Source organism: Megascapheus bottae, chromosome 10, assembly GCF_031878675.1.
Source record: "Megascapheus bottae isolate mThoBot1 chromosome 10, mThoBot2.hap1, whole genome shotgun sequence".
Taxonomy (NCBI): Eukaryota; Metazoa; Chordata; class Mammalia; order Rodentia; family Geomyidae; genus Megascapheus; species Megascapheus bottae.
The window spans coordinates 50062279-50089599 of NC_143518.1; the positions used below are offsets into that span (position 1 = coordinate 50062279).

At 43.9% G+C, this 27321-nt stretch overlaps 1 protein-coding gene across 5 annotated transcripts in view; it reads right to left on the minus strand.

Moving 5' to 3' along the window:
- LOC150058408 (tubulinyl-Tyr carboxypeptidase 2) overlaps window positions 1-27321 on the minus strand; it is a 41885-nt gene that overhangs the window by 8810 nt on the left and 5754 nt on the right. For 2 of the 5 annotated variants that reach the window (XM_090341218.1, XM_090341215.1), the window contains exons 2-7: window positions 23380-23468; window positions 19928-19984; window positions 19342-19416; window positions 14359-14740; window positions 12047-12162; window positions 2300-2829 (exon numbers count right to left, since the gene is read on the minus strand). In XM_090341218.1, coding sequence (XP_090197344.1) covers window positions 2757-2829; window positions 12047-12162; window positions 14359-14740; window positions 19342-19416; window positions 19928-19984; window positions 23380-23432 — 756 coding nt within the window. In that variant the 5' untranslated portion in view covers window positions 23433-23468 and the 3' untranslated portion in view covers window positions 2300-2756. Of the gene's footprint in view, window positions 1-2299; window positions 2830-12046; window positions 12163-14358; window positions 14741-19341; window positions 19417-19927; window positions 19985-23340; window positions 23469-27321 lie in introns of those variants that run through there. The other 3 variants (XR_016536882.1, XM_090341217.1, XM_090341216.1) reach the window with 3 other exon arrangements.

The window sequence follows — 27321 nt, forward strand, 5'->3', positions numbered from 1 at the left end:
TTCATGATTTCTGTGAGTATAGAAAATAGTAAGTATCACTAAATACCACTTTCTAAAATAAAGTATACTCAAAACAGCACAATGTATATTCTCAAATCAAATTTTCTGTCATTCATTTAAACTTTGCTTTTATTGCCATGGGAATCCTACACATAAACTTTCTCTTGCAATTTTTTAAAAATTAGATTCTAAATTATTTCATAATTTTACTAGAATTTGAGTTCTTAAATTCAGTTGTAAATGGTAAAATGTGAGTTTTATTTTTTCCATGTTAAATGGGGGTTTTTTTTGTTTTTTTTTTTTTTTGCCAGTCCTGGGCTTGAGCTCAGGGCCTGAGCACTGTCCTTGGGTTTTTTCTCAAGGCTAGAGCTCTACCACTTGAGCCTCAGCACCACTTCCGGCTTTTTTCTATGTATGTGGTACTGAGGAATCGAACCTGGGTCTTCATGCATGCTAGGCAAGCACTTTAACCACTAGGCCAAACTCCCGCCCCCCATGTTAAATGTTTTAATTACTGCATTAGAATTTAGAAGCTTATTGATTTTCCTATGTCTTCTGGAAAGTAGCATATCAACAACAAAATACAGTGTCAACCGCACTTTTTAAAGTGTTTTGGTGACTTAATCATTGCTTTGGAAGCTGAATTTAAACACCTCAAAGTAAGTGTGGAAGAAATTAAGTTGCTAATTAAGCCAGTTGGCAGATTTAAAATTATACATTAGACTACTAGGAACAATTTTATATTCCTTTTCCCTTTTGTGTTAGAAATAAGAGGCAATGCAGTCATCTGACATTCTGTGTTTTAGATGCAGTCATCACTCCTCAGTTGATACTTGGCAAGTGCTCTCATGGTCATAGGTTGGGGCATTTTATTTATTGTACTTAATGGATATTGTTAAATTTCAGATGAATAAGCAAGACAAATGGCCAAGTGGGTATTGTTTCAGAATAAGGATGAAAATATTCACTAGCTACTCTGAACGCTTAAATGCATGTGGCCAGGAGGCTGAGAGGTGTTTACCGTGCAAGATGTACAAAGATAACGTTTTTTTAGGAATGATGGAATACTGAACAGCAAACTCAGGACCTTGAACATGCTATGCATGCACTCTACCATGAGCTATGCCCCACTTCCTGATAAACCCATTTTAAACTATAATACTTCAAAAGGAAGTGACTTAACTTCAGAATTTTAAATCTAAGTTGCATTTTCATTTAAGTGACTAGGACTCTAACGGCCCTGTTCACTAAAGGAAATAGTATTTCCTTTAAGAAAATGTTGTATTCACTAATACAACTGATTTTTAGGTTAGAATGAACTCTGGTGCACCCAGCTAACGGATAATAAGTCCTTTTGCTTTCCTTGTCACCCCCAAAGTTTTCTTTTTTAACCACCTTCCTGTAACTATTCCAGCGGCCAAACAATTTTGTGAAATAGCAGATTTAACTTAAATATGTCCTTTGGTCCTGTGAGTTGGCATGTTTGCAGAGATAAAGCAAATGAAACAGAAGAACTAGAAGCTCTCTTCTTGATACTTATATGCCTTTAGTTACCCTGTGTGGTCTGCACCCAGGAGTTAGTGTAACTTCATAGATCACACCATAAGGTATAACACTGTACTGGAAGATTTTTCCATTGAGAAAAAGGGTCCACTTTTTATAATTCATTTTATTTTCCAATATTTCTTAAATTTCATGAAGTGGTACCTAAAAGCAAGGTACTGGAGAATCATCATATCCTACATCCTATCACTTTTGGCCTTAATATAAGACATCAGAACACATCTTTATCTGTGAGTCCTTCAGAATCAAAGCTTGATCTGTACAAACAGTTGAAATGTGAACAGAAAAATTGTCTTCTTCTTAGAACTTGCTGCCTTGGTCTTAGTATCTGCCTCTCTGACTGTCAGATAACATCCTGCTAACTTTTGGCTAGCTATGACTCCACAAAGTTTAAACATAATGACAGAATGTAGACTAGCTTCTGAAGTGCTTAGTTTTGAAAGAACAAAAAGATCGCTGTCATTGAATACTTTTAAAAAGATTAAGTAACTATAAGATCCTAAAAATGGGTCCCGTATTGCCAGAAGAATTTCAGTGCTCTTTAGTAAAACATTTGCATATAATACTTTAAATCTTATCATGTGCACCAGAAAAAAAAAAAAACTATGAAGATTCCCCATGGGAAATACTGGGGAAACAATACAAATAGAATATTAAAAATCGAAATGTCATTAAATTTTCATATCTGATGTAAAAATGCTGAGGTAATATTAACTGCTTAAAAAAAAAACCTATCTTTACTTTCATTATTGCTGAAAAAGAAGGTAATACTGACTGAGTTACCTTACTATACCAAAAAAAAGGGAGAGAACTTTATGAACATTGACTACTGATGAAGCACAATATCCAAAGCAAATAAAAGTAGGCAAATGGGAAAAAAAAAAAAAAGGAAATTAAAGTCAATGCTTGTTACCCTTGAGATCTGGAGTGAAGGAAACAGTGCAAACCCCGTGGGCTGATGTCTTTAGCCTTGTGGTCACCTCTTTAGGAGTTTCTTGTTGTTGTTTTTGTTTTTGTTTTGTTTTTTGAAGCTAATTGTGTTCCCATTCACTCAGATTCTACTTTCAGATGAATCCTTAAAAATAAAAGTCTCAAGCTCTTAATAAATAGTTCCAATTCCTCCTGAAGATGTTGGGTAAAGTGCAGAAAGAAGCACCACAGAAACCCTCTCGTCGGCCAGTGTGGCTTGGCTACTAGATTCGGATTTGATAGCCCACTTCGTTCAGAGGACTGAGGTCAGCCATTTTCTTTTCAGGTAGAGCAGGCCTAAGGATAAAAGACAGTTATGGAGAGAGGAATGGGGCAAAAAGGTAATGCATTAGCCTTTTTAAAGAAAACAAAAAACCTAGGGAATTCTACTCAGTTGTTAACCTGTCTCGTTCCCTATGCTCACACATACACAATACCACCACCCCCACCACCAGACTTGCCTAAGCCAACTCTACTTGTTCTCAAGTCTGTATTGAGAAGTTTTCAGGGACACACTAATAGATTTAAATATTTTCACTGTTCAGCGTTAAGCCTAAACTAGGTGGCACGAAAACATTTTGAAATCCAGTATCTGTATACCTTGCAAGAGTCTAATATACTCCACAATGCAGCCAAAATTCCCCCTGCAACACTACCTTCCTGGAGAAGCCCAGAACTTACAAGGGGACTGAGGTAACAGTTTCTGGGAGAAACCTCTTAGTAGAGGTAGAATACGACTGGAAAAGCATGTCACTTTTCAATAGAAAAGACATCCAGTGGCAAAGCACCTCTCAAATATTTTCTAAAATACCAATAGAAAACTACTAAGCATTTATGTAGAAGTAATGTAGGAAGTACTTAGAAAATACTTTAAGCCAGCCACCAGTGACTCAGGACAGTAATCCTAGCTGCTCAAGAGGCTGAGAAGGGAGGATCATGATTTGAAACCAGCTCAGACAGGAAAGTCCATAAGACTCATCTCCAATTAACCACCCAAAAAAAAAAAATTCAGGAGTACTTTTAAAGTATTATAAAGATTTCTTAGTAATACATCATCAGTTTTCATTAAAGACATTTCCTAAATTAGTTTACAACATAGCCCTGTGCCTATGGATTTTTACAGTTTAACTTATTTTCCATTTTCTATTGAGCCTCTTACCAGTTTGAATAAAAGATAACCAATAATACTACACGAAATTTAGGATATTCGGTTTATGTAGTAAGCTCTAATCTAGAATTTTCAGATCTAGACACTGTTACATGAAAATAATGGCATGTTTTTAAATTATTTGTGATTCTTCTTACATGCTTAAAAATGAAAATATAAGGAGTTTTTTGTTTTTGTGGGGGAGGTAGTAGGTAGGACTGGGGTTTGAGCTCAGACCTTGTGATTGCTAGGCAGGCATTCTGCTGATCCATGCCTCCAGCTCCTTTTTTGTACTGCTGATTTTTCAAAGAAGATCTCACTTCGTGCCCAAGCACAGACTTGGATTATGATTTGCTTATTTTTGGCTTCCTACCATAGCTAGGAAGATAAGACTGCATCCCTTCCATTGAGATATAGTCTCACCAAATTTTCTATCTAGGCTGGTCTTGACTTACAATTCTGGTGTCTCAGCCATTCAAGTGGCTGGTATTACAGAGGCATGAGCCACCAGCACCCAGTGGTAAGCTGCTTCGTTTATATCTCTGAAAGAATATCTAACTACAAATGCTTTCCCTTTGACCTGAAAGGAGTCCATTTCACTCAGAAATGAACAGTTAACTTCTATCAGTTCAGCTCAGCTCAGCTCAGCTCAGCTCAGTAAATGGCAGGTCCCAAGCAACAGATTCTAGTTCTCTGTCACTCTTGCTCTCAGATGGAATACTGATCATCCAGTCCATGTTCATTCTCTCTGAAGAGGTCAAGGATGACTCCCCAATGTACTACTAAGCCCTACTAAAACAGCTAGTCATATTCAGTGGCATTGTATTCCCTGGGGTTTATGAACCTGATCATATGACTCATTTCTACAGGATTTTTTTCTCATGATTCCTGGGACACACCCGTAATATTGAAAGTATAGCTATTTGCTGGTAGACATCCCACATGTGTAAAACTTCCCACCTTAGCCAGGTGCAGTGGCTCATCCCTGTAATCCCAGCTACTCAGGAAGCTGAGATCTGAGGATCTCAGTTCAAAGCCAACCTGGGCACTGAAGACCATGAGACTCTTATCTACAATTAACCACTAGAAAACTGGAAGTGGTGCTGTGACTCCAGGGATAGGCCTTGAGCTAAAGAGCTCAGGGACAGCGCCCAGGCCCAGAGTTCAACCCCCATAACCAACAAAAAGAAGAAAAACTTCCAACCTTGAGGTCCAGTCATTCCTAGGAGATTCCCCACTCCCTTTTGGGGCCACTGCTGACAAGCCTGGAAGAATGGACTCACAGGGGAATGGGAGACCCCCTTCCCCCCTTAAGTTAACAGCTAAAGGGAACACAGTGTTCCTGTAAGAGTCAGACTTTTGTTTCTGTCCCAGTCATCAGCACACTCCTAGGGAGAGAACCACAAGCCAGTCATAAAGGGTCTTTATGTGTCTTATTTGGCCAAAAGCCCCAAATGAAATCTCTGTTTTATCTCCCTGCTTAATGGTGTCATCTTTCAGCTAATTACTTTCTTCCTGCGAGCACACTGCCCATACATTAGCAACAGCACAAGGCTGCTAAAAAGGTATGTCAACTTCTCACCTCCCTGGTGGGCTCTACTTCTAGAAAATTCAACGATAAAAAGCTCATCTGAAAAAAAGATATGCCTGAAGCACTTCTATATACTCCTTGCTTTAGAAATAGGATTAAACACAGGTCATTTCCTAAAGCAGTTATGACGTCTGCACTGCCTTTTTGGTATGGTTACTTTGGAAGTACAGATTTCTTATTCAAGTTAGCTGGTGCTAACTTGAATGATCTATGGTTGACAGAGTCCGTTGTCCCTCAATATCCATTCTCATATTCTTTATTGACCCTACCCCTGATCTTTAGCTGAATATATGGTGCTTAGACTATAAACTGCATTTCCCAGCTTGCCTGCAGCCAAGCCGGGCCCATTAACTTGTAGCAAATTAGATTATGGAAGTAGGGAGTGACATTCAGAATACTGCTTCAAAAGACTCCATTCAGCTCTTCCTTTCCTCTTTGTTTTTCCTTGTCCTTGTGCATTCCTCCTGAAGGGAATGTGGAAGTGAGGGTGCGGGGGAGGCGCTCTGACCTCCAGGGAGTCACTAAAGACAGCACAGGAAGAAGCAGCCCTAGAATTACTGGCCAGCACCACAGTACCAGCTAGGAGTCACACCAAGTAGTCAGTTTTCTTCCTTATAACCCTGCAATCTATGTAGGACATAGTAAATCTCATACTCTTCCCTGAAAATTAAATCATTCTTGTGCTTATCAAGAGACTTCTTTGTTCCATAATTCTTGTAGCACCTACCAACTGATTCACCCTAGAATGTGAAACATGTGTATGCCTACACATGTATGCATAGTATATGCTAGGGATTGAACCTAAGGCCTTAAACATACTTTGCACCACTGAGCTACAGCTCTAGCCCCAGAACCTTTTCGTTTCTTTTATTCCCCGCCCCCTCAGTATAGGGACTTAAACTCTGAAGCTAGCACTGTTAATCAAACAGTACTCTACCACATGAACCACATTTCTACTTCTCACTGGTTAATTGGAAATAATAATTCCTTGGATTTGACTGCTCAGATCCCAGCCTCCTGAATAGCTAGAATCATAGGTATGACCACTGGTGCCTGACTTCAGCTTTTCTTTTTTCCTGGGTCTGGCAGCTTCCTCAACATCAAATCACACCCCTATGAAAAATACTGCCAATGAGACACTAGCTTAGTATTTTTCTTGAGGTGTTGGAGTCTATCTGACCTGGCCTATGTTCTCTGTCAGCCCTGTGCCTAGCAATACCTTCTGAGAAGTCTGTGCAGTTCAGGATCAAGGTAGGTCAAGAAGAGGACAAAGCTTGCCCACTGGTCACTTCAGTGTGGCCTCACTGGGATCACTGTAACTGACTGGGCACAGGCTACTTGGAGAAGCCATTTTGGGGGCCACTCGCCTGTTTTTTCTCATAGGAAAAATTTTCTGTTTCTCAGGGCTAACGACCCTCCTACCTGAGAAACAGAATCTTCACTGTACTCCATAATTCTTTGTGTTCCTTAGACTTCACCCTTTTATCTGTGTTCTGCTATTGACACATCTGAAAATAGAGAAGGTCTAATTTGGGAGTCTTTGGCCTCCTTTTTCTAGGCCTTTGCTTAACATTCACACCCATTCCCCTCGTGATTCTTGGGTAGCCAGAAATTGCCACTATAAATAGTTTTTATTATTAGGTGCTTACCTTGTGCCACATTGTACTAAATAAAAGGTTTACATTGACATGCCCCCCCCTCCACTTTTTTTTGTCCAGTCCTAGGCTTGAGCTCAGGGCCTGAGCACTGTCCTTAGATTTTCTCGAGGCCAGAGCTCTACCACTTGAACCTAAGCACCACTTCCAGCTTTTTTCTATGTATATATGTGGTACCAAGGAATTGAACCCGGATCTTCATGCATGCTAGGCAGGCATTCTACCACTAGGCCAAACTCCCGGCCCAACATGTGTCTCTTTTGTAAAAGAGCCACTGAGGTTAGGGGATTTGCTCAAAGCAAAGTTGCACGGTTAGCAAGAACTGAACCTCAGAATCTAGAGCCCAAGGCTCACACCTGTAATCCTAGCTATTCAAGAGGCTGAGATCTAAAGATCAAGATTGTAAACCATCCAGGGCAGGAAAAGTCCATGAGTTAACCACGAAATGCCAGATGTGGAGCTGTGGCTCACAAGGTAGAAGAGTATTAGTGTGAGCACAAGAGTTCAGGTATAGCACCCAGGCCCCAAGTAAAAGCACCAGTACCTGCACACACACACACACACACACACACACACACACACACACACACACACACACACACACACACACACACAGGGCCCATGCCTTAACCACAGGGCAGAGTGCATCCATCCCCTTCCACCAAATTAAGGTGAGCTCTCACCAATCTTTAGAACACCATGGCCTCTCCTGCCTCCACACCCTGCTCACACTGCCTATGCATTGAAAAGTCTTTCCCTATGTCTTGTCATCCTTTAAGTCCAGCCTATGGTACCAAGTACCATGCAGCATTTTCCAATTTCTGACACTCAAAATCCAGTACTTCCTAAGTACTGTTTCCTATGTACACCTGTTAAGGTATCCTACCAATCACCACCCATGGGTCTGTCTTGGAAACTGAATAATTTAAGAGCAGGGCCCACTACTGAATACCTATTCAATAAACCTTAGTTGAGTTCTCTTTGATATGTAAATGGAAGATTGGGCTTCATATGCTCCTGTGATCATGCAATATTTTAACTAAGTGCTAAGCTAGGAGTTCATGTTACTTTGCTAAATTTAAGAGCTAACAGGAAGAGGGCTTTTGGGGTTTTTTTACATACAAGTTTTAGCCTTGAAACCTGTATAGGAACTGCCTACACTAAGCTGAAAGTGATTCTATAACAAACAGCTTGTACACTCACAAAGCAAAGAGACTAGGTTTCCTTCTTCCTTGGTGTTCCCACACCGACCTCCTCCTCCTTAGGTACCCAGGGGAAGAAAAAGGCTAATTCTGGCAGTAAGCGAACAAAGCCCAAAAGATGAAACCCCTTTCACAGCAACGATGGCTGTCGTTTTCTGGCATGGCAAAGGGCAGCAGTGGGTGATCTCAGTATACCACCTGCCCCAGAGCCCAGCTAGGAAGTGTGCTCAGCAGCCAGCGCATCTCAGGGCCAGGGCTGGCTGAGCTACTGGGCATGCAGAGACCTCTTCCCAGTGCTCCTTATTTTATAATTAGAACCTTGTCAGAGGTTATTTTTAAGGAACACAAGAACCAAGATGATGATTCAACCAGGTCTGTGCTTGCCCAGATCCTCTCATCAAATCCTGGCCTATTATTTTACACTGAACAGTGCATTTCTCCAAGCCCTTCCCCAGCCCAAACAAGGGCAAAGAAATCAAAGGATTTTTCTCTCCTGGGCTCTTGAACCACAGTCTGTTTGGGGAAAGATTTCCTTTGAGTCACTTTGTAGGAGGAATGAGACCTATCTCAGCACACAAGGGTGACGCCAGATGTGTCTACTGTCATGGTAATGCAGCCAGAGTGAGCTAAAGTGAACTGCTCCAGGGCTCCTTATCCAGTCTCTCCCAACCCTTAATCCTAATTTCAGTTCCATACCCCAGGAGCCAACTGGACAGCAGCTATAAGGGGGAGGGTGGCTGTGGAGGACAGCATCATGGGTACAGTCCGTAGAAAGTACCCCTTTCATAAGTGGCACATCAGGTGCTTCATGCACAGAAGCAACCTCTGTGCTCAATGCGGCCAGTAGCCAATGAAGCCACAAGAAACCTTGGAACCAGAAAAGAATGGCAACATGTTGAAGACTTTATACAACACTGCATCCTGGGGCTGAAACACAAGTTGGTGTGCATCTGTGTGAGTAAGGGTTTAAACTACTGTAATCCCAGGGACTTGGGAGGTGGAGAACAGGAGGAATATAGTTCAAGGCTAACCCAAGCAAAAAGTTTGAGAGCCCCCCACCTTCATCTCAACCAATAGCTGGGTATGGTCATTCGAGCCATACAGGAAGCTATATAGGGTATAGTGATCCAGGTCTGCCGGGGGAAGGGTGGACAAGACCATATCAAAAAATAGAAAGGAAAGGGGGTAGAGGCATGAGTTAAGTGGCAGAATGCCTGCCTAGCAAGTGCTGCTAAGCCCTGATCAAATACCCAGTACTGCCAAAGGAAAACAAAATTAAGAGGAAAAACAGCTTCTAAGGCCCTCCAGTGCCCTCAGCTTCTCCTCTGCTCGGTTGGCAATGTACACACACACCCTCACCCTCACACACCAGGACCAGCAAGCTGCCAATTGCTGATGGCTCAGTACTCACAGGTAAAAGAGACAGGCCTTTCCTCTCTTGTCAACTCTGAGGGGGGTGGAGGGGCTGCTTGGGAGGGAGAAGGGAATTGGGGCACGGTAAGCAGGTCCCAATTTGCCATTTTGGCCCATAGGAAGGCCACTGAGGCAAAGTAGGAGAAGCAGTTGGATAGAGAAGGGGGTTCATTCACACCTGTCACCCTCATTCAAGGCATGTCTCCCTCCTCCCTTACATTCTTTGCCTCTCAGGATGGCAGCACAGCTGACAGGATGCACAGATGACAGTTGCTATGTAAACAGAGAGGCTTTGCCAAGACAGATTCAGCTCTAAAGAGATTCTCCTGCCCTGGGTCCTTCCATTTCTCAAGCCCTCTCTAGGCAGAAGGCTCTGGCCAACGTCCAAGAGCCACAGGCCTCGATTTAAGATTCCAGGGTACCACTTGAAGGCTCTGTGATGTCACCTTTCTTTCCATGAGTCAGAACCCCTCAGCTCTACAAACGCTGACCTTGTCTGATCTGCAGGGCTGAGAGCAGCTCTTGGCTCCCTCAGCCCTACACCATCTTTCCTGACAAGGCCCACCATTCCACCTTGGTTTCTTCAGGCACCCCAGGGGATTCTGAGTAACAGGTAGTTAATGAGAAAAGCCAGGACAACAGAACAGCTCATGCACATCAGTTGAGTGGTCTGTTTTTCCTTCCTACTTTTCTTTCTCTTTCCTACATTCCCCTCTACCTTTTTTACACCAAGGAGTTGTTCTGAGGAGTTGTTCTTGCTTAGGATTCCAGGGATAATGACTTCTTTGGCCCATTCATTATATCTTTGATACAACAAATGGGATCAGATTCTCCATATGACTTCATTGAACAGCCTCTACTCACTCATCCAGATGCCTGGGCATGCATACCCTCCCTGACTGAAAGGAGCAGGAATTTGTCCAGCTTGTAGCCCTATAGGGAAGGGAAATTTTATCTTGCAGTGGGATTTATTAACTCTGGAACTCTGAAGGGCTCCATCACAATGAGCAGAGCCCACCAGAACCATAAGCTACCATGAAGATAATGGAGGCAAGAAGCAAAACAGAAAGATAAACCACAAAAGCCGTGTGCTGATGAATTATGCCTAAATGAACCTCAGACCACAAGTGTGCTTCTCAGTGGTCATTCCTTCCTTCCTCCCTTCCTTCCTTCCTGTTATGGGGTTTGAACTCAGAGGCTGGCACTTGCTCAACTGGTACTCTACCACTCAAACCATACCTCCAGCCCTGGTTTGTGTTGATCATTTTGGAGAGGGAGTTTCAAGGACTTTTTTCTGCCTGGACCAACTTTTTACTTCTGGGTCTTGATCTCCCAAGTAGCCAGGTGTGAACCATCAGCATCCATCTCTTTTTCGCTCTGACACAGATTCTCTGTGTTGCCCAGGCTGGTCTCTAACTCACTAGCTCAGCAGTCCTCCCGCCCTGGCCTCCTGAGCAGCACCGCACCACCACATGGTATGGGAGCAAGGCTCCTAGATGCCTAGCTTGCTCTTCCACAGCAGCCCTCACTTGGGAGCCACTGGAAATGCCCGCAGTGAAGATCTACTGGGAATGGAGGCCAGAGTTAGGAAGGAGTTGGTCTGAATTCGCAGGAACGAGAGATGATAACTCAGTATTCATCTGCTTTCTCTTTAAGAGCCACAGTGGGAGGCAGGCTCCTGTAGCTCATGTCTATAATCCTAGCCATTCAGGAGGCTGAAATCTGAGGTTCACTGTTCGAAGCCACCATAGGCAGGGAAGTCTGTGAATCCTATAATCTTAGATTAATCACAAACAGCAACAACAACCAGAAGTGGAGCTGTGGCTCAAGTGGTAAAGCACTAGCCTTAAGCAAGAAATAAACTCAGGGACAGTCCCCAGGCCCTGAGTTCAAGCCCCAACACCAGCACAAGAGAGAAGGAAGGAAGGAAGGAAGGAAGGAAGGAAGGAAGGAAGGAAGGAAGGAAGGAAGGAAGGAAGGAAGGAAGGAAGGAAGGAAGGGAGGGCAAAGAAAGAAAGAGGGAGGGAAGGGTTAAGGGAAGGGAAGGGAAGCAGAGAGGAAGGAAGGAGCAAGCAAAGAATTACAGGAGGAAACTTGACTACTCTGTGGGAAAAGCCCTTTAAAAACTCCTTAAAAACACAGAGGAGGAGAAGGGATAGGGTGGAGGCATGGGAGAGCCCCATCTCGCTCTGGAAACTTGATCCTAATTGATTCTGGTGAAGTCATAGTTCTTGCCTCCCACTCAGCTGACTCTTGTGTCAACCCAGTGACACGGATCCTCCTCTCTGAAGGGATTATTCAGACAAGTGCAAAAGTGGAACGGAATTCAAGGCTGGGTGTAGCTCCAGCTGTAGGGGGGAGGAGAAGGAGGGACAGAAAGCCACTAAAAGCATCCATACAGTCAGGGACTGGGCCTCACGGGATGATGGGCCTTTGGCCTATTCCAAGATTCATAGCTGAAGCTTCATGGCTCCTTGCATTGGAGAAGAGGAAAAATAGGACTCACGACTTATCTCGTCTGCCAAGCCTTCTTGAGGGGCTTGCTTGTCTCCTTCGAGGGGACAGGGATTTTCCCCGGCTTCTCACTTGGGTCGGTGAGTGGGCACTTGCAGGTTTCAAGATCTAAAGAAGACATAACGAGTTATTCACAGAGTTCCTTCCATTTTCCTACCACCCAGCCTCCTAGCTCTCAGTCCAGCCACAATCTTGTGATTTAGAAAGCACTGAGCAGGGGCTGGGGACATGGCTCAAGTAGTAGAATACCTGTCTAGAACCAACCTCCTCTCACCTCTCTTCCAAAAATAAAAATAAAAATAAAAGACAGCACTGAGCAGGAACAATTCTGCACCGGAAGAAGCAAGGATACCGCTTTCTGGAGGATGACTGTCACACTGGGTCTTTTTTCCACAGCAGAGATGGGAGATGAGCCCAGAGCTTCCGCTTCCTAGGACCATGTTTGGTTGCTTAGAAGTCTCTCTCCTCATTAGGGCAAAGTCTCATCTATACAGCCTCCTGAACTAGCCTACTATGACTCCCATCTCACACCATGGCAGTGTGGCCTCAATTTATCAAAACCTCCACACCAGGTCCCACAGAATGAAGACAAGTTCCCAGGTGCTAATCATAACCAAGAACCCTACCCCCTGGGTCTGCAGTGTACACCAGCTTTCTCTTAGCCATTTGGCAAGTCATGGAAGTCATAAGAACAAGCCAGTATTGTGATACTGTGGCAGTGAAAAGCACTTGAGCAGGAGTTGGGCCAGGTTAGTGAATGTTCTCATCTGCAATTGTGACTCCAGGTTTGAATTTTAAGTCAAGGGCTTTGTATGTTAGAATACAGAACGGTAATATAATGAGACTCTGAAACAGAATCCTAAAGCAGAGGAAACCACTCATCCTGGTTTTCTGGGGCCTTTTCTGCTTTTAGTACAGCTCATGTTCTGGAAAGCCCCTCACATCCAGGCACTCTGGAATGATTGGTCATTCCACTGTAAAGATAAAACAAAACTAGATGCCCAGTTCAAAAGAACTACCATTTAGATCTGACTTTAAAGAAGGAATTGAGGATCAAGATATTGTTTTAATTATAATGTCGAAGATTGTGTTAGCTGTTGGATTTGAAGTTCAGTTGTCTCTCAGGATCTTTACAGGGGATTAGTTCTAGAAATCCCTCATGGATACCCAACTCCAAGGATACTCAAGTCTCATAAAAAATGGTACAGTCTTTGCCTATTATCTATGTCCTCCTATATTCTTTAAATCCTCTCTAGACCACCACAAGACCTAACACCAAGTAAATTCCACCTAAGTCACTGCCATTCTGTACTATTTAGGGAACAAGGGCAAGAAAAACAGCCTCATGTTCAATCCAAAGTAGGCTGAAATTGTGGAGATCAAAAGGGAAAATTGTTATAGGGGAGAAAAAAGATTTAAGAAAAAATGGCTTAGGTTGGTGCTGGTGGCTCATGTGTGAGACTCTTTTTTTTTTTTTTTTTTGCCAGTCTTGGGCTTAAGCTCAGGGCCTGAGCACTGTCCTTGGACTTTCTCAAGGCTAGAGCTCTACCACTAGAACCTCAGCACCACTTCCGGCTTTTTCCAAGTATGTGGTACCAAGGAATTGAACCCGGGTCTTCATGCATGCTAGGCAAGCACTCTACCACTAGGCCAAACTCCTGGCCCTCATGTGTGAGACTCTTATCTCCATTTAATCACCAGAAATCCATAAGGGCAGCCTGGGCTCAAAGTGGTAGAGCTATATCCTTGAGCAAAAAAGCTCAGGCACAGCCCCCAGGCCCTGAATTCAAGCCCAACTACCAACAAAATGATGATGATGATGATGATGATGATGATGATGATGATGATGATGATGATGATATTGACAACGATGACGACAATAAATGTCTTGGGATATGGGGGAATGGAAAAGAGAAATAAGTTCTGTTGGGTAGTGTATTAGTGGGACAGGATGGGCTAACAAGGAGGATGAATATGGCCAAAACAGATGTTTTGCAACCCTGAAAATAGAACATTGAAAATGTTTTGGGAAAGTGGGGGGAAAGGGACAAGATAGAATCACAGAGGGAGTGAAACTGATTGGAATATATTGTAAATGTGTGGAAATGTAACAATGAAATTCTCTCTGCATAGATAATTTAAGCTCATTAAAATAATAAAAAATGTGGGATATTTTTTACTTTTGCTGGGTGACCACTAAACAAGATGAGTCAGAGGAATGTAGGACCTGGAAAACGAAGGGGAGGGAGGAAGAGAAATGGAAAGAGCTCTCACATATCACTTTTTTGTGATTCCAGTACTTACCTTCATTCTCATATCCCTGGCATATTTCTCCAACTCCTTCTTGATGTCAGCCCTCAACATCTTTGAGACATTGAGGACTAGCTGCTTCCACTCAATAGGCTGGAAGCTATGAGGCTCGTGGGGGACATAAAGCCCAATCTTGACCTTCTTCACTGTGTGAAGGTATTTCTTGTAGGAGTCTTCAAAATCAAAGACAAGGTCACTCAGAGTCCGAAAGGTCAATGGCTTGTCCATCAGCTCAGCCCTTCGGCTCATGCCCAGTGAGCCATAGTGGCCATTACAATAAATTCCCAGCACAACATGGTGAAAGTAGTTTCCTGAGAAGTAGGTTTTAAAGCTGATGGGGAATCGCTCGATGGAAGGCTGTCCATTGGTTAAGTATCTCAAATAGTCTGAGTCAAGGAAAACACAAAAGGCCTTGAAAAGAGTGTGGGCTGCCAAAAGGGACAGAATCTCCCAGGGATGCCTTGAGAAGGCTCATATCTCACCTTTCCAGATGAATCCTTTTCTAGGAGATTCATTTGAGGTCTTCTCAGTGTTCCCCGCCTAATGCACATCGAAACCAAATTAACAAGGACAAAGGGAAAACACGCAATCTTCTTTAGTTATTAAATGCAAAATAAAAAAGCCACAAGTCACTTTTTCCTTATTTATCTACAAGTCATTGGGAGCCACGTAAGACTTTTGTTGTTGAATCTTTTTCTTCCCTTTTGAGTTAGGGCCTCACTATATAGCTCAGGCTGGTCAAACTCACAATTCTCCTTCCTAAACCTCCTGAGTTCTAGAATTACAAGCACATGCTACCACACTTAGATTATTCAGGCTTTGGGTTGAACTGCAGTTTGAGCCCAGAGTATCACAATTGCCTGGCAAGCATTTTATCACTTGGCCTGTACCTCCGGCCCTACTGCTTTTTAGATTGGTTTTGGAGATAAGGTCTTGTTGTTTTGCCTGAGCCACATAGCACAATCCCAGCCTTCCAACTTTACTTCTTTGTTTCTTTCTTTTCTCTTTCTCCCTCTCTTCCCCTCCCTCTCTCCTTCCTTCCTTCCTTTTTTTCGTGCATTCAAAATTATGTGCTCATACTTCTATGTGTGGAAATGCCAGGAAGGCCTATGAGATGACCCAGTTGAGAAATGAAACCCATAATCAAGGCAATAGAGATGTGATGCATGTGCTGACTAGTGGTCAAGAGAGGAGGCAGGGAGTCGTGTGTGTGCCTTATCAGCTGCTCACGTGACCCTGCCACACCAGTGCAGGAGCCTGGGTTAGCACAGAAGACAGCCTCCACACCTAAACCCAAGGCTACTCTATCCCAGCCCACGTCACCTGACTTTCTTCCCCTTGCACCAGCACAATTGTATTTGGTAGCAGCCTCTTGACAATCATCTTGGCTTTGACTCAGCACACAGCATTATAAATGTTAATATCACTGAACTGCAAGGGTACAGTTGATGCCATGTTTACTACAATAAAATAATAAAAACATAGGCTGTGAGAGAGGCAAACCCAGCATTCTCTAGCAGGGATGAAAGAACATCTGGGCTGTGGGCCATAAAAGGTCATGAAACTATTCAACCTATGATGGATCAGATATGTACACCTCTCCTTGACTATATGCCTATATTAAAGAATTTTGCATGGCTTGCGATACATATAGAAATGGCTTCCTTTGGCAGGGAAAGTTTCCTCACCCCTACAAGGAGGACAGACTGCAATATGGGAATCTGTCTTAAGGGACAGTACAGTTAACAAGATACTGATATACAGGATTTATACTCTCATCACAGCAATCAGTAAAGCCTTGAGGCCCAGGAAGGAAGAGTGAGGAAGGACAAGGTTAGAAAGCAGCCTGAGGTTTTCTTAGGGAAAGAGAGCAACAGCATCCAAAGCCCATGGAAAATGAGCCAGCACCCAGATTTCTGCCTCTCATGATGTAGCTGTTGTTTTAATAAAACAGGCTACTTTAGTGATGAGCAAGGCTCACCATGGTCAGCAAATTGTCGAGAAAATAATTTGAAGACCCAAATCTATGTATCGTATGTAAACGTATGCATGAAAGGGGCTCATCACAGACAAATCCCAAACTCTGGGCTGAAGTCAAAGGAGCAAACCAGGAAGGAGGCAAATGGATGTAGCTTCCACACAGGCAGACTGAGCAGATTCAAGGTACTGCCAAGTTCCTAGGACCCATGACAGGTTCTGCAAACAATTCAAAGGATGTCTCAATTCATCTTTCACTTTCCCTGAAGGGACACAAGGATGCTGACACAGAGCAAAGAGAGGACAAAGGTGTTGTGACTTTTTAAATTTAGGTCTGTGTTCAAGACTCAGGTTTCCCTGAGTTCAGCAGTGTGCACTGCATCTCTCCTACTCTCCCTGGCCTTTTCTGAAAAGTCACATGGGTAAGAACAAAGGAAAACCAAGAGCACAGACCCAGAGGCAGGATCATGATCTATTCTCCACAATCCCCAAAGGTCACAGCTAAAACTAGTGACATGATGCTTAGATGTACAGAACTGTGCAGAACAAGATGACCTATATATGTCTATGTACATTCAGATGTCCAGCAACAAAGCGACTGAGGTTAGTTCATCTACCCAGCAAAGGGCTTGGCCTGGGCTCTTTGATTTCTACTAGCGGATCCCTGGGCTGTTCACACCATTAAACTTACAAGAGACTCTGCTAAACAGCTGTGGCTGATTCCTGCCACTCAAGACTTAGGGCTGGGGCCGGGAGCTTGGCCTAGTGGTTAAAGTGCTTGCCTAGCATGCGCAAAGACCCAGGTTTGATTCCTTGGTACCACATACATACAAAAAAGCCAGAAGTGGTGCTGAGGCTCAAGTGGTAGAGCTCTAGCCTTGAGAAAGTCCAAGGACAGTGCTCACGCCCTGAGCTCAAGCCCAGGACTGGCAAAAAAAAAAAAAAGACTTAGGGCCCTGAGCCATTTGTTGCCAGACCCCAGCCAGCACTGGCCTCCTGCTAAGCTCCCCAAGCACATGCTTCTTTTCCTTTGTGGGAAGCAGAGAAGAGACATACAGGACAGATAGAGAGGGGCTTCAGTGAGTTTTAAGTTTCCACTTTGCAAGCACCTATAAACAGTCTTATCTACACCAGGCCTTTGAGTGCTCTGCAGAAGGCAGAAAAGAAACAGAAACTCCCTGTCCCATGGAAATGTCCAGCAGTTGTATGAGAGACCCTGGGCACCATTCTTAGAAAACACACACACACACACACACACACACACACACACACACACACACACACACACACACACACACGGGCATACACAAAGGCCCAATGAAGCATGAAGCTTTGGGACCTGAAGTCTAGCTCAGGGTTAGAATGCTTGCATAGCATGCTCAAGACTCTTGGTTCAATCCCCAGCAACTCAAACAACAACAACAAAAACTGCCCGGGAGATAAAGAAAAAAGACCAGTCAGCTCTATTTGTTCCTAGTCTAACTCTCAATAATCTATCCTTCCTTTGTCTCCTTGTCTTCCTTCTACCTCTTTGAATTTCCTTCCTCAGTTGTTTTCATGGACTCTTTATATCTAACTAGAATTACTCAGATTTCATCTTTGATCAGTTTCAACTCTTCTTGAACATAAAGCACAACCTCTCCCCCATTCGCACAACCTTCCCCAACCACTCACAATTTTGCATTTCCTATATAGATTTACGTGTGCTCCACACTGCAAAGATTCCATCCTGATATTCCAAATTCAATAAATGCTCAAATTCATTATAACCCAAATCTGAATTCATATCCCCATAAATTTGATCCTCCCCTTCAAGTCCTTCTCTTGGACTGTGACACTATTATACGAGCTAGGAGTGGAAGGCCACCGCTTTCCCCTTTAACTCTTCAAAGCTCATCAGTCCACAGTGGCACTGATAGGCCTCCATCCCTTCCCTCCACCTTTATTACTACTGTCATAATTCAAGTCTCCAATGAAGTATCTGTCACCTCTCTGCCACCTTCATTTCTCAGACCCATCTTCCACAGACTATGGCCAAGTCAGGAAATCTGCATTTGTTAAGGTATCAACTTCAGCAGCTAGCTGGTCTCTAAGTCCTATACATTCCATCTTCTCCTCGACAGGTTGAAAACATTCTCTCAAATCCATACCCATGGCCAGGGTCTCGGTTCAAGCATCACCACCCTTTCCTCTAACAGCGCCGGGTGAGCTTTGCAGAGTCAGTTCCAGCTTTCTCCAATCAGTCTTTTATTTTTGGTGTGTCTTTCAGAAAGCTACTCTCTAGAGACTATATCTGACCCCACTCTTCTGCTTCCATTGAAAGTCTCTTCTCAACACAGTGCTCACATATCCAACTTGCTCCACCTGGGACTATCTCCAGAGCTCAGGTCTTACTGTTTTACCTTGGCCACTCTCCCTTCTAGGAGACTTGTAGTTTCTCTGCTCTTCTAGCCAATCATGTTTAACTGTCATCACCATCAATAAGTGACTCCGTTGTTCTTGGCAATAGTCCTCTCAGGCCAAAAAGCCAGAAAATGGAACAGAAAGTAGGGTTGATCAACCCGTGTGTCAGCTCTGTCCCATTGAGCTAAGACCCACTTCCAATGTTCAGTCTCTTCCACCATCTGTTCTTCCCTGTCTCCTGAAGATGGATTTGGTTGCTAGCCCTTTTGCTTTCCCTCTTCCCCTGGAATACCTACCGTTCCTGGGGCAATGTCAGATTAATTAAGGCTTACATCCAGGCTCTAAATTAGAATTCTCCATGTGACTAAAGGAATCTGTGTAGTTACTGGCTGATGGCTGCTCCCGACAGATGCTACAACTAAGAAAGTGGAGTAACCACTTGACTTAACCAAATAGGAATGCTAGCAGAGTTTGACACGTCCCTCCAAGGAGATAATAAGCATCATTTCTGTGGATATAAGACATGAGACACACTGGTACCCATAGTACGGTCACCATCTATACAGAAAACTTGAACACACATAACTCAAAGGATACATGCCCAGGATGACAGCCTCAAGGCATTTGATAGGCAATGATTCACGGGTCATTTCTTTCGCTGTTTCCATTAACCTGTAGGAGAGAACACAACAGAGAACCTCAGGCCTTGTTTACCTATTCAATTAGCCCATCTATCTGTCCGTCAGCGTGCTTGTCTCCACATTTGGCATCATGCAGGAATATAAAGGGAGAAGGGAGACCCTGCTTCATAGGAACACATAAAAAGCATATCTGCGCCTAGCTAAACTAAAATCTTCAATCCTCCACTCTACTCTCCAAGATACACATCCTAGAGAGAGCGCCAGTGTTCCAAAGCATCCTTCCATTGCCTCTGGAACAGGGGGGCACACAATGGGACCAGTAAAGGAGATCTCATAGAGCAAAAGACTTAGTCTTCTGCTCAGTCAAAAGGGCCCAATCCTCAGCCCCACCTCCAACCCAGTCCTGGGCATGCTCCTTCCTCTCTGCCCTCAATGAACCAGATCTTTGAGCACTGGGACATAAGGTTAAAGGTTGGAAGAAGGAGTCAGCAGCTTTCAGGTAGGAGAGAGGTCATCGGGTCCACAGGTCATGCACCACTTACCCACTCAGCGGTCTCATTTTCCTAATTTCAAAGAACTGGGTTCCTGTATGATTGTATCTGTGTGAGGTATGTAAAGGGAAAGTGACAGAAAATTCCAAGTCCCGTTCATCTAGCAAAGGAAAATATTCACCACCATGTCTCAAGGAGGGTAAGGAACTGGGTGTTCGCAACAAGGTGTTGCAAAAGTGGCCGGGAGCCAGAAGGTGGCTCTTCCTCTAAGTCCTCACCGTCTGGTTTCTACTTGAGGCCCCCAAAGTACCTTGAAACTTTATAACAGCATTTGTCAATCTATTCTGTATTGTGCTTAGCTGAATGCATATATTAATTCACCTATACATTATGAGCTCTTTGAGAGTTGGGACCATCCTTTCATTATCTTTAGATTGCCTAGAAAGCCTGGAAGAAGCCACAGTTGGCATCTTTTATTAATAGATGAGAAATAGGTGAGTAAACTGATGGATGGAAAGAGTAATAAATGAGTAAAAAGATGGACAGAGAGGCCGGGAGTTTGGCCTAGTGGTTGAGTGCTTGCCTATCATGCACAAAGACCTGGGTTCGATTCCTCAGTTACCACATACATAGAAAAGCCAGAAGGGGTGCTGTGGCTCAAGTGGTAGAGCTCTAGCCTTGAGAAAACCCAAGGACAGTGTTCAGGCCCAGAGTTCAAGCCAGGACTGGCAAAAACAAAGAAAAGAAAAAGATGGACAGAAAGGTGGAAAGGGGTGGATAGATGGATGGATGGGATGAATAGAAAGATGAACAACAGTAAGGATTTTCAACAGCAGATTCCACAGAAGAATTTACTGTGGCAACATCACTTCATGTCTAGACTGACACTTGACTAATCTGAAAAGACAGCACCATTAACCACATCCTGGATTTGAATTGATTGCCCAGTTCTCTGGTACTTAAAGCCTGCACCAGGTCATTCTGAAAATTCCCTGATGCCTTGTTTTCTGACATGGGATCTTGATTTTTCTGCCCTTTTTGTGTTTTGTGCTTTTGCCTCAAACAAAATCCTATAGAAAAATATGCATGTAGAGACTGGGGATGAAGCATAGTAGTGTTTGTCTAGTATGTGTAAGGCTCTGCAATGGATCCCAAATATACAAGAAAACCAAAACAAAAGCAACAACAACAAAGCAAGTGTTGGAAGGGTGCTAATGAGGCATGAGCTTGGATAGCCAGAGCTGCTGCAGCCCAGGGCCGGGTACAAGAGATTCGCTGTGTCCCTCATCAGTTGAGGTTGCTACAGGACTCCCTAATCTCCAGGACAGACAAAGTTGGCTTCTCAAATATGGGCATAGGTAATTGTCATCTCCAGAGCTCAAAAGTAATTTCTAGGCACACCTTGGAGACTGTGAATTCAGAAAATAATTCTTAAACCTGGATGCTATTCAGAGTCCTCCATCTCTGATTACCAAATTGGAGGCTCCATGGTAAGAGGCAGGGCAGGATAATAATAGTAAGACTATTAACAATACAGCTGTGACCCAGGTACCAGTGGCTCATGTCTGTCATACCTAGCTACTCAAGAGGCTGAGAGCTGAGGATCAATGTTCAAAGCCAGCCTGGAAAGTCCGTGAGACGCATCTCCAATTAGCCACCAAAAAGCCAGATGTAGAGGTGTATCTCAAGTGACAGAGTGCCACCCTTGAGCAAAAAAGCTAAGAGACAAAAGCTCTGGCCTGAGTTCATGCCCCAGTACCAACACACGTGCATGCGTGCACACACATGCACACACACACACACACACACACACACACACACACAATGAACTCCACGAATAGCTGAGTATCATGTCTATTATCAGTTCTGGCCCCAGGAAGCCTCTGGACCCTGACACCCATGTCCAGGCCAAGGTAGTAGAGAGTCATAAAGCAATGAAATATATCAGATCAAAAAGCAAAGAGCCTGTCCTCTGCCTCCCTAAGTGATGGCTCCAAAGGCCCGATAACTGATAGCAGCCAGGCACCCACAGTTTCCTGGGCTTGCCCAGTGATCTAAGCCAATAATGGGTCAGAAGAAAGGAAGAGTTAAAACCAGATTCTTTCAAAAACTGAAAACTTGGCTAAGTAAAGGTTGCAGAATTAAGGCAGGGTGAGGAAATGATACGTAAAATATATGCAAATTTGCTCGCAGGGAGACTCATTCTCTTAAATCTCTTTCAAGGTGACCCTTGGGAAGATCAAGTCCTAGAAAGAAGTGAGAGCCATTCTAACTTGTATCACAAGTCACATCAGAAAAAGACAGCCCTTGGAGCCCAGATCTATTCTGGCTTAAGTTTATGCCTCTGGACCAGGTAGAGTCTCACCTCCGATAACTAGAGCCTCACTCTGAAGTTTCTCACTGCCCTCTCCTCATATTGCCTTATATTTCTCATATGCAGCACACCCAGATGCTGTCCTGCAGGGCAAGTGACAATTCCCTTCATCTCACTACCTGAATGAACACAAATTGGTGTCATTCCTATCTGGTAGTAGTTACCTTGATGAAGAGGAGGTGTAATACTCGGTCCTTTCAGAGGATACCCCCAGGAAAGATTCATTGTTGCCTATAGCATGGAGAGGAAGGGGCTCTTTCAGGGTAGATAGTACATGCTCAGTGAAATCCTTCTGTTGTTCAAGGCTGGACAGAAATGGACTAATAGAAGCCAATATGCCTGAGTCTTGTAGGTCGTTTTATGTCTTTATGGAGGAAGGGGAGTCAACAGAATACTGACTTCTTGGACAATGTTCTTGGTCTATTCCCTATCTGACTCCTATCCCTGATAAAATACCACAAGAAGAGAGTGGATCATCACTTCTTCCCATGTTCCTACTATATTTAGTCTGTGTGAGCTCTAGAACTGATCTAACCTTAACCATAAGCAGCCTGAGGACCCTGGAGAAGAAAGGGAAGAAGCTAGCTAGTCTCAGCTCAGCCTGGGCCCACAGTTCCTCGGCAAAGTCATCAGTCTGGGTTTCTGGGAGAGCCAAAGGCAGTATACCAGGTAGGTATCTTAAGATCCAAAGTCCAACAAGTGAGAAGGAAGTAGAAGAACAGTATAGACCAATAGAAAGAAAAGATATTCAGCAGAGAAGAAGAGTTAGGGAATAAGGACGGTCAAGAGGAAGGAAGTGGAAGAGAAAACCAGACAAAGAGGACACTTCAGGGAGAATACAGGACAGGTCAGAGGCAGGGATGGAAAAAGAGAAGCCAGAGGGGCAAAAGGCAGACTACCTGCCTCACTTCTTCCTTGCTGCCCTCATTTTCACTCTGCTAGAAGGGAGAAAGGCCTAGTAAATGCAATTACATCCTTCCAGGCTCTGACCCAAGAGTGTTCCTCCATGCCTGGCCTCCCCAACCTTCGAGAGTTTTGGCTGCTTGGCTGGGGACAGACATGCCATCAGGCTTGCAATCACCATGCCTACCCCTGCCCAGGTCTGCTCAGATCCCGGCTGGAAGGATACTGTAGTGTCTTCATGTAAGTCTGGATCGCCTGGAGCCAATCTGGCATGGTCATTGATAGCCTGTAGTTTGGAACCTGGGGTATTGAAGGCTGTGAAGAAATAAAGAAAGAGATGTTTTTGTTCCTTTCTTTTCTTTTTTCTTTTATCAAGGAGGTACTCTCAGGATATCTGAACCCCCACTATACATGCAATAGTTTGGGTAGAGGTATCTTATAGTTCTTTTAGTAACACAGCTTGCCTCCCTCATGGGAGCTGAAGTGATTCTTTAAGTCCTAGGACCAAAACCTATGGTGTGTCCCCATGGATCCTGGCCTAGAACAGACATAGAGGTACTTCTTGAGTTCTCCTGTTTTTATTGTGTGACACATTTTGGTGCATGGTTAACAATGCCCCACCCCTCATTTTCTGTGCTCAACTCTAGGGCATCATTTGCATAGAGTACAAGGCCAGTGATGCCCTAAACATTTGCTCTCAGGCACCATTCTTCATGCAGTGCCCATTGGGCTTCTTCCCTAAGTGGATTAGGAACGATTCCTCTTCTTTCCTTGACTTTCTGTAGTACTTCAGACTCATGAGGACTCTTACTCTTTTAACCTCAGTGCAACCACGTCAACTTTAATAACCCCTCTGCCTCTTGGTCAACACACAGTCAAACCACTCCTAGGAAGAGAGGGAACCCAGACAAGCATGATTTCATTTCACTCTGTTGTATGTACATTTGGGCTTTTCTGTCTGCTTTTGTTTATTCCTCCCGTATGTGTCTCAGTCTCCTGACCTCTGTCTGTGAGATGAGTCACTGGTGACAGGGCAGCTTAGTCGTGGTGTAGCTAGAAGGGAGAGAGGCTCCTCCAAGCATTATTAGCATCTTAGGGAGCAGCAGAAAGGGCTCAAAGGAAGATTAGTCCTTTCCTTGGGGAAAACAGGGCCAGTGAGGCCTCTGGGATTAGTCCCTAGCAAATAGGAAGGGAAGCAGCTAAGGCTGGGTACAGCCCTGCACAGCTTGATGGTCAGCAAAATCAGATGCTGCCTAAGTATGTTTCTGGCTCTCTCAGTAGCTCTCCAGGCATAAGCTCTGTGAGTAAGCTGAGAGCACACTGCCCTTAAGCATGAAAAGAAGACTTTTCATACTTGTACCCCTTACGCCATTCTTTGACCTGCATTTCCTCTCATTGTTTCTAGACCAGCATAGCTTCGAGCTCTCCATTCACAGCAGCTACCGCTTCCCTTCAGTGGAAAGGAAACTAGTTACATTTTCTATATCAACGCATGGTGGGGGGGTGACACACAGACACAACTGTTCTGCATGCCACACTTTCTTTATAACACCTCAACACAAATAAGTCACATTTCTGGCTGGGAGAGTCATGGGAGCAAATGTTCACACAGAAACATTCTGCTCTCCCAAATGACTCTATACACACACACACACACTGACTCACTCACAATGTGTCTTTGTACTTCTGCCCCCAAAATGTAGTAATTATCAAGCTTATCTTAATGTTGCCACAACATCCATAGATGGGGCTACCTATATCTGGAATTCTGTGTAAGAATGTGCCAGAAAGTTCACAGACAGAAGAAAGGTCAGATGGGAACAAATACCTTACCAAAATCCCTCTACAGGGAGGGAGAATCAGGAAGACAGAATCAGGAAGTACAGAAGGAAGAGAGGAAAAAATGACAGCTTATTAAGCTATGCATGGGGCTACACAGAAAAGCCTTAGTGTGGGGAAATCTGAAGGGTGCAGAGCCTACCCTGCCTAGCCAATAACTATGATCAGAGCCTGCCGAGGGCCTAACCGCCACATTCTTTCAACTCCCCTCAAGGTCATAAGGTCATGGGGTCTACAGAACACATAGTGGTGCGGGGAGGGGGGGTAGTGGTTGCAGGCAGCTGCTGATCTGAGAATAGCATCCTAACGGCGCCCAAGGGCTTTATAAAACAGCTGCACGGTTACCTTAGCTTGGCTGTGAATGGAGCAATGGAGATATGGCCACATTTGCTCCCAGCTAGGAGGACAAATGTATACATTCCCCATTCAAGGCCTCAGTAGGGAGACGAGCAGACTGCAGAGGGGTTGATGTCATCGGCTACCACGCACCCTAACATCTAAGCTGGCTGGGGTTCTCACAGGGAAGCATTTGACCAGAGTCCTGGGCTGCCAGTGTTTCTACTGGTGGGCTTCTTGGAGTATTACGATGAGGTACACAGGGCTAAGTTCTAATCCCTGCTCTGTCTTCTACAAGCTGTATACCTCAGTTAAGCTCCATAACCCTTCTAGGCCTCTACTTTCTTCTCAGTAAAATAAGAATACTATCACCTACCTCAGGCCCCTCAGCTGTGAGAAATGTGAGGCGCTCTATTAAAGCCGGCAGTGTGGAGCCTGGCCACAGGAGATCAGTGGGGGGAAGCTGTGTTGTTATTCCTCGCTCACTGTCTCAGCGGTCTAAGATCAGGAATGTTTCCATTCCCCTTTCAAAAACTGGAAAACAACCTGAACAGGGGCCCCGAGTTCCTGAACACTTAGCTCGAGAGCTTCATACATGAAGGTGCTTGCTCATGCTAATGGAAATAGGAATTTCAGCTTCCCGCTAGGGACATGTGGTGACAATGGATTAATATTCTTAATTTCTGAAGAATTCCCACAAAGTCTTGATGCCTCAATGTTTCTCTAAAGGTAGAAACAACCCAAGTTATTTCATCTATGGAGAGATAAAATACATAAACAAAATGTGATATACATACATCATGGAATATTAGCCTTCAAAAGGAAAAACATTTGGGGACACACTAACATGTGGATGCACCATAACCATATTTTACTAAGTGAAATGCACCATCATAAGAGAGCACATATTGTATAATTCCTGTTAAATGAGATTCCTAGAATTGTCAGATTTAAAGAGACAGAAAGTCTCTTTAAGCATAGTTGTAAGGGGACCAGGCAGGAAGCAGCTTATGAAGTTAGTGCTTAATTTGAACTAATGTCAGGTGATGAAAAATCCTAGAAAAGGGTGATGGTAAAACAAGCACAGTAATGTGAATGTCCTCAGGATGTAGAATTGTTGCATTAGCAAACTCTCAATCACAGTGACAAAATACCAATAGCTACTTCAAGGACACACTCCAATGACCTACCATCTTTTCTTGAGCTCCATCTCTGAAAACTTCCACCACCACCCCATAGGCTGGGGCAGAGTCTTCCACACATGGGCCTCTCTGGGGATCAATGAAGAACTGCAGTAGATCAACTATACAACTTCAAATGGTTCAAACACTAAGTTTAGTGTTACATGAATTTCACAACAAGGGAAAAGGCCACAAAACCATGATTCATGACAGAATACAGTGACTACATGCTTGAAAAAAATGTTCAAAGTAATAATTTAATACAAATGAAAGCTACTGTAAACTATCATTTCCCACCTTTTCTGTTGGTAAGGGCATCCTGAAATGCAGATACCCAGTGCTGGCACGATGCTTTCCTGCAGTACTGAATTCAGTAATGTACATAAATTGGTTTGGCCTTTCTAGGAAAAACTTAAAGCATACTCTTTGTCTTTTCCCCTATTGAATATCTCTCCCTAGGCTATTTCCCTGTTGCATTGTACCAGTTACTACCTGAAACTCAACTTTGATTTTCTATGATTCCTCCTCTCAAGGCCATCACCTCCTGCCTTGTAAATAGTCTAGCTCACTGAGGTAGAATCCAGAGGGAAAAGATGATGAACCTCCACACAGATACTATGCCTGTGACCTGAGGGAGGGACCCAGAGAGACTTACTGGGGAGGAAAGAAGAGGGAGGGGAGTGGGCAAAAGATGATAATTCAAGAGGAACAAGAATAACACAAGGTTAGAGGTATGGCTCAAGTAGTGGTAGAATACTTGCCCTACAGAGCATAAGACCTTTGGTTCAACCCCCAGAGCTACTTAAAATATA